This window comes from Alosa sapidissima, chromosome 10, assembly GCF_018492685.1.
Source record: "Alosa sapidissima isolate fAloSap1 chromosome 10, fAloSap1.pri, whole genome shotgun sequence".
NCBI classification, from domain to species: domain Eukaryota; kingdom Metazoa; phylum Chordata; class Actinopteri; order Clupeiformes; family Clupeidae; genus Alosa; species Alosa sapidissima.
In genome coordinates this window covers 27760065-27767564 of record NC_055966.1, presented here as the reverse complement: position 1 = coordinate 27767564, position 7500 = coordinate 27760065, and the positions used below count along the sequence as shown (strand labels likewise).

The following is a 7500-nucleotide window of genomic DNA, read 5'->3' as shown; positions in this document are numbered from 1 at the left end:
ACAGAGAGAGAGAGAGAGAGACATGCACATGCACACACACACACACAGAGAGAGAGAGAGAGACATGCACACACACACACACACACACACACACACACACACACACACACACACACACACACACACACACATATATAGCACACATCAGAAATACATACAAATATACACCCACCACATTCACACATAATACACAAACATAGAAACCCACACATACACACACACACGTCCGCACACTCAAACATACACACCTGGTCAAAGCGATATTAAAGAGAATGACGCGTGGCATATGGACAAAACAAACTCCCGCCTCCTGCCTTCTTTCCTCATCCTGAGAGCTAAAATAAATATCAAAATCAATAATCATTTAGTCTTAAGGGTAAATGAAACTACATAACACCCAAATGTAGCCTGTGGCCAGTGGGTCTTACGGCCCAATTTGGCCCCCTGTGAGAGCTGGGGGGGTAATCCCCTCCCTGAGCTGCCCAGAGAAGGCGGCGAGAGTAAACGCGTTTGCTGGAGAAATATGGAAAATCAATGGCTGTTTCCTTCTATCACCCGCGCAGGCATGCATCATAAATCTGTGTTTGCAAGCACAAAGGCCCACACACTGCTCCCTACTCATGCATGCACACACACACACACACACACACACATCCATGCATCCACACATACATTACACACACAGAGATCCTTCCTCACACACACACGTGCACACACACACAGGTACAGACTCACAATAGCAATGCACTGAAACCTGCTATCCTCTATCCTTGAGTGATGTAGGTAAGTCAGTATTTTAGTCCTACTGAGATTCAGGACTGGGATGATGTCTTAATGTATCAGAGTGGAAGTAAAGGAAATGACTACTAGCACACCTTTGAAAAAAAATTGGCTATATTTTCTAAGGCTATATGTCTACTCTGTAAGTGTGTGTGTGTGTGTGTGTGTGTGTGTGTGTGTGTGTGTGTGTGTGTGTGTGTGAGAGAGAGAGTGTGTGTGTGTTCTTTTTTCACATCAACTTTATGAAATGTGAGCAAATATTATTTGGGCAAATACAGAGACTTTTTTTCAATATCTATCATTATAGCAACAACAATATCAATGCTTTCACCAAGGTTATTTCATATTGTGTGTTATGTGTTTCTATGTGTTTAGTTTACAGTCGACAGCAATTGACCATTAAACCTACAAAAATATCGTTCCAATGTAGGCCTGCAACCAACTCTCCTACTCCTTTTCTCTTCTACTCTATCCCTCTTTCCTCCAGATCAAAATGAAGTGCATAAGCACTCCCAAAAGTACAAAATCGGCACCCTCCCTAAGAATATTAAACCTGCCCTTTTATGAACGCTTGATTACATCAGACTCAAGGCAGAATAGGCCTACTGAATATTTAAGCGGTGGCGAGAGTCCTGTTAATAGCCTAGATACTAGTAAAAAAATAAAAGAATGATTGTAAAAGTGATTTCAAACGTGTATTTGTTTCAAATGTGTTGCTGCAGATTAAACATTATAGGCAGCGTGTGGCAGTGGACTATAAGCTAATGCAAATAATATTTACGTGTTTCGGATTTGAGCGGACGCCAGTCGTCCTACTTCATTGTTGTATTCCACTGTGTCCAGTCCACCAAACCACCACCATCACGGGTATGGCTGGAACAGCGTATTTGGCGCACTTGGAAGCTTGTGTGGTGGCGTCAGGCGCCACGTCCTGTTGGAGGAGCTCGAGTGTGTTTAACAGCACTCGGAGTGGAAGTTTGGACTTCGCTCGTGCGTGGCGCTAGGCTGCTTGTTCCCCTACTGCCCCCTGCCGTGCGCCACCGCGCGCTCACGTTACCGGGGGAAAAATATTATGCAGCCTATTGTTTGAGCTTTCTCAATGCAACCTTCAACCGTTTTGACATGTTTGCTTATACAATAGTAATACTATTAGTTATTAATAATATATAATAATAATAACAATAATAATAACAACATTTAATAATAATGATAGAATTTTACTGACCCATTTTATCTAAATTCTTCAAAGGGTTTAAAGTGCAATAAACAGTAAAATAAGTGCTACATTTACGACCTATGCAACTGAGCTATGTATTGCCCAGTAAGTTCTAATGTAAGAATACATTGTATTCCATTGTACATCTTAAACATTTAATTATAGTAGGCCTATTTAATAAATATATTTCTAATAAATGCATTTAAATAAATTGCTAATACTGTTGTGCCATTGCATGCTAATTGTAGCCCTCCGTATCTGCAACTCTATTTTGTGACATCTCACGAAATAGACACACTTGTCACTAAATGTCATTTCATGTAAGCCCTCCAACAGAAATGTCCTACTGACAACCCCAGTGGTTAGATGATCCAAACATTTAATTTGCACAAAGGTAATTATCTAGATCTATTAAAATCTACTAGAAATTAATTTGGGTCAAACCAAAACATTGGGGTTTTTTTTTTCGCTTGAGGGAGACTAGTGCTACGGAGTTCTGGGATGAGAGAAAAATGTTTAGTGTGCCATATTACACTAGTCGCAATTAGCAAATTAAATAAATCATACCTTGTGTGAAGGGTGGTAATGGGCATGATTGGAGCTCAATTATCCTGTTATTAACCAGCTAGCCCCACGTGGGAAGGCTGGTAGGACCCACCAGCTGAGAGGGAAAGGTGGAAGTCTTGTTTGAAATCGGTGTGTGTGTGTGTGTGTGTGTGTGTGTGTGTGTGTGTGTGTGTGTGTGTGTGTGTGTGTGTGGGATGTTTGAGGGGCTTCAGTCAGCTGGTCCAGTAGGGTACAGCGGGTGGGACACACGCACACAAACACACACACACCACCGTCATAAACACAGATGCGGGGCAGAGGAGGCTGCTTACACCACCCACCGGCAGACCCGTGCACTTTTCCGAAATTTCTACTTCACACAGAGTTAGACAGTGTGTGTGTGTGTGTGTGTGTGTGTGTGTGTGTGTGTGTGAGAGAGAGAGAGAGAGAGAGAGAGAGAGAGAGAGAGAGAGATAATGGGGGGCGGAAGGGGGGGGGTAAACAATATGAAAACGAAACAACTATTAAGAAAGTACAACTGAACGATTCAACTCTGAAATTCACATAGATAAAGGAAGACTCGACTGGGTAAAAAGTGCAGCTATTTATTTCACTTCAAGCAGATCTTGCACCTCTTTGTGGACACTTTGCATCATCCGAATAGCTTTCAAAACGCGAAAAAAAGGTTTCCGTGCGTTTTGTTTATAATTTATAATATACAGTGGTGTGGGCTATGGTGGGAGTGTGATATGTCTTCTGAAATGAGAGCATGCCGGTGAAGCGTCGGTCCAAGCGCGAGAGTGTACTGGAGTTCCGCTCCGTAGAACGAGGGGCGGGGATGGAATATTCATATGAGCGCGAGTGACGGCGGCTGTTTTCCAATGCACGCAGAAGCTCGCGACTCCTCCGCAGCTCCGCACCTACAGTCCAAACCAGCGGGCGCACCGGGACCTGCCGCCTCCATGCGGGTGCTCTGCTGATCTCGCGCTTCCGTTCAGTTGGTTTATTTTCATGCCATTATTTAAACGGCGCTGCTTTCCTAAATGCGTTGATTCTTAGTGCTCGGACTCACTTTCCTTCTTTTTTGTCTCTTTTTCTCCCCTTTTTTGGAGAGGAGAAAAGACTCGCGAACATGTCCTATCCTCAGGGTTACCTCTATCAGCCTCCGGGTTCGCTGGCTCTCTACTCCTGCCCTACGGGATACGGTGCTTCAGCTTTGGCCGCCCCTAGGAGCGAAGAGCTGGCTCGGTCTTCCTCGGGCTCAGCATTCAGCCCTTATGCCGGCTCGGCCGCTTTCTCTGCCTCAGCCAGCGGCTTCTCCAGCCCGCTGTCCTACCCCACCGACCCAGCCACGGGGCTTCCGTCGTACATGGTAAATACGCTTGGGAAACTTGTGGGCTTTTGTGGTTATTGTCAAGCGAAGTGTTGTGTTTGGAAACTGTACAAGCACCGGATGAGGTGAGTGGTTAAATTGACAGGCCGAGGGTTAGCGAGTTCCCTTAGCGCTTGATGTTTCAAGTCTAGGTCACATAAAACAAAAACAATAGCAGAAGTTGAAGGAGTTAGCTCAGTTTACAGTGGAAACAAAACAAAACAAATCAAAACAAAAAAAGTAATTCAAATGGCAGGATTAAGATATGATTTAGTGTACTTTAGTGTACTTTTTTTAAATTTTCTTTATTTTACACACGATTATTATATAGCCGATAACAATGCAAAAGTGTCTTTTTCTAAAAGAAAGTAATTATAATTAATGTGTAGGATAGAGATTTTTTTTAATCGCTGAGACAAAGCTTGAATTTATTGACGCATAACATATGTCACCCAAAGGCCTAATTTAGTTGACATGCTAGTGGCAAGGGCTGTCAAAGTCAATTCAGTCTTTAGTGGAACAGTGGCATTATATTGCTGTTATATAATAATAATAATAATAATAATAATAATAATAATAATAATAATACATTGTTTGGCTGGTTTTGTTATATTTGTATTATATTACACTGCACTTTGACGACGACGTTCAGTTAAACAGGCGTAGTTCACCGTGAGAAGATATGCAGTCAGACAGGCGCACTTTAATGTGAAAAGATGAATTAAGGACGCTAATGACATGGTGCTTCATGGGGCTAAAAGGCCCATATCCACTGATTTGCTAATTGGATTTGTAAAACCGTGGTGCCAGGAGCTTCCGAGACACAGTCAGAGCTTCTATACCAGCAGGGGAAGAAAAGGCAGGAAGTTGGGTGTTTAGGAAAAGACCGCAAATACAATTTGTTATCAAACCGAAGCGGATGAATTAAACTGTCAAATAATTATGTGCTTGGAATTTAAGCCCGGTTTCTCTGGCTGATTTATTTATTTACGGTCAGCATGATTCAATTGCGGTTCTGGGAAGTTTGTGTGTAAATAAATGACTCAATAACCACAAGCAAAATGCCACGACTGATCGCGCACGATTTTTAACTCCTGTGTCTCTTGAAGGGCTCACCATATGACACGCATGCGACAGGCATGGCGGGAGCGTTAAGCTATCATCCGTATGGTACCCCCGGTTATCCCTACCAGCTAAATGATCCGGCCTATCGCAAGAATGCCACGCGGGACGCAACGGCAACGCTGAAGGCCTGGCTACAGGAGCACCGGAAGAACCCGTATCCCACCAAAGGCGAGAAAATCATGTTGGCCATAATCACCAAGATGACCCTCACGCAGGTGTCCACCTGGTTCGCCAACGCCAGGAGGAGGCTGAAGAAGGAGAACAAGATGACGTGGGCCCCGCGGAATAAAAGCGAGGACGAGGATGAGGATGATCCCGACGGGGAGAGGAAGGATGAGCGCACAGAGAAGAACCCTGACAACAGTGAAACCTCTGCCGAGGATGAAGGTAACTCATCTCACTTCAACAGGCGCATAGAGTTGGGACTGCAAAATAATAATAATGATCCAACTTGTTTGCATTTTGATTGGCATGTGAGTTGGGGGAAAAAAGTTTTGGTTCAGCTATCTCCGTTTTATTTACCTGCTATTTGCTGTTGCCCTATTTTGTGTAGCTTATAATGTCAGGATTAATGAAACAAGAACGGAAAATATTGTACTTTTTAACTTTATTCACTGGGTTTTAATTAACTGCATTTTTATTTCTGTATGCAGATGTGGTGAGTTGGTATGTAATTACTTTTGCATGCGCAATCATATTGTTTTACGTTAAATGGAAGTATTTTGGTGTACTTTTTTGCAGGTATCAGTCTGCACGTGGACACCCTAACTGACCACTCGTGCTCAGCGGACTCAGACGTGGAGAAGGCCGGCAGCAGGATGGGAGACCTGGGCTGCGAGTCCGGATCAGACACTAAAGACAAATACGGGGACAACATGCGCGTCACCGCCGGCGAAGAACGACGCCGAGGTCTGTCGCCCAAGCCCGTGACCCCCTCTCCGCTGACTGGCGCAGAGTCCCCTCTTTTAAACCTGCACCACCGGGAGGACCCCAGAAATAACAGCAACAAGAGCTGCATGGACAGCCGCGTCACGTCAGAGCAACACAACCCGTCTGCCAAACCCAAACTCTGGTCGCTTGCGGAAATTGCAACTTCGGACCCGAAGCAACAGGTGGGACAGAGCGCGCACCCGACCTCCGGCCTGCTGACCTCCAGCGCCTCGTGCGCGTCCCCGGGCAGCGCGCTCTATTCCGCCTCATCTCTCCTCGGGCGGCCTATTTATTACACCTCTGCCTTCTACAGTAACTACTCAAACTACGGCAACTTTGGAGCTCTGCAGGGACAAGGTATCTTACGCTACAACTCCTCCGGCGTGCCGACAGACGGACTTGCGCAGTCTGTCCTGAACGCCAACGCTCTCCAGAAGCAGTGTGGAGACCCGCTCCTAAAAAACAATCCAAACCACACCGAGCAACACTTCAAATCCTCACACGTAGATCCCAAGAAAGGTACGTAAAGGAAAGCCCAGCTTCTCTTTGTCACCTGCTCAGTTATTGCGGTGTCGTTGGGGAAATCTTTTTGTTTTAACCGGAGCTGTCTGTATTTGCATTTGCACTCGTCAGAAGTATCTACACACGTTTGACTCGGTTTGCGCAATGTGTCAGACCTATGGAAGAGACCCCATGAAAGACCGCCACTATATGCAGATGCACCATCTGCGTGGCAGAGTGTGTGTGTCCATCTAAGGAAGCCACGGCTATGACTGGGACTAAAGTGTAAATGTGACGGTCGTGTTTTCAGTTGACCCCACGGCTGTGCACAGTCGGACCTCACTCCTTGAGAGGGGGAAGTTCAAGGGTGTTGTATCTGCTTGTAGGTGACATGGGCTCTGACTGTAGACAAAAATAGTGTATGTAACAATTATATATGCTACTGATATTATCTATGCAATTATTATTTGACAAACCTCGTAGTATATGGGATGTTTTAAGAGTTTTATTTATTTGTTTTCCTTTGTGCGCTTAACTATGTACGGCTGAAGAGCTAGAGGGCCTAAAGGCGTATAGTGCTCCCACTTAATGCACATCTCTGGGTAGGTCTTGTCCTGAACATTTCTGTGCAGTCCCCCCCCCCCCCCCCCTCTCTCTCTGCTGCAAGCACGGGCTGACGTGATTTTATTTCCTTGGTCTACAGGTAGGTGTCACACTTGCTTTGAATAAGGCGCCTAAACACACGTCTATATATATATATATATATATATATATATATATATATATATATATATATATATACGTGTATATAGCCCGTTTGTTCTTTTGTAGGCCCCATCTTGTGCCACGTTAGAAAGAACTGCAGCCATGAGCCCAGACATCTCACCTACCCCTTTACCCCTTTTACAGAAATGTGCTTTTGATGACGCAGTTATCCTGAAAAACAGAAAAAAATATCTCTCAGGAGTCCAGTTTGCTTCATCGCCACCATGTATTGTTGTATACTTTTAAGTGTGAACTTTAATTAGAC

General features: G+C 44.5%; 1 protein-coding gene across 1 annotated transcript; it reads left to right on the top strand.

Moving 5' to 3' along the window:
* Positions 1-3176: 3176 nt before the first annotated feature.
* On the top strand, positions 3177-7247 carry irx2a (iroquois homeobox 2a). Its single transcript, XM_042107102.1, has 3 exons — positions 3177-3914; positions 5024-5426; positions 5781-7247. Exons 1-3 carry the CDS (start codon positions 3675-3677, stop codon positions 6494-6496), a joined length of 1359 nt encoding a protein of 452 aa, XP_041963036.1. The 5' UTR covers positions 3177-3674; the 3' UTR covers positions 6497-7247.
* Positions 7248-7500: the final 253 nt, after the last annotated feature.

Excerpts from the sequence above, each read along its gene's own strand:
- irx2a (XM_042107102.1), top strand. The coding sequence starts at position 3,675 with ATGTCCTATCCTCAGGGTTACCTCTATCAGCCTCCGGGTTCGCTGGCT. Across the intron at positions 3,915-5,023 it reads CGGGGCTTCCGTCGTACATG|GGCTCACCATATGACACGCA; the intron begins GTAAATACGCTT and ends TGTCTCTTGAAG. Across the intron at positions 5,427-5,780 it reads AACCTCTGCCGAGGATGAAG|GTATCAGTCTGCACGTGGAC; the intron begins GTAACTCATCTC and ends ACTTTTTTGCAG.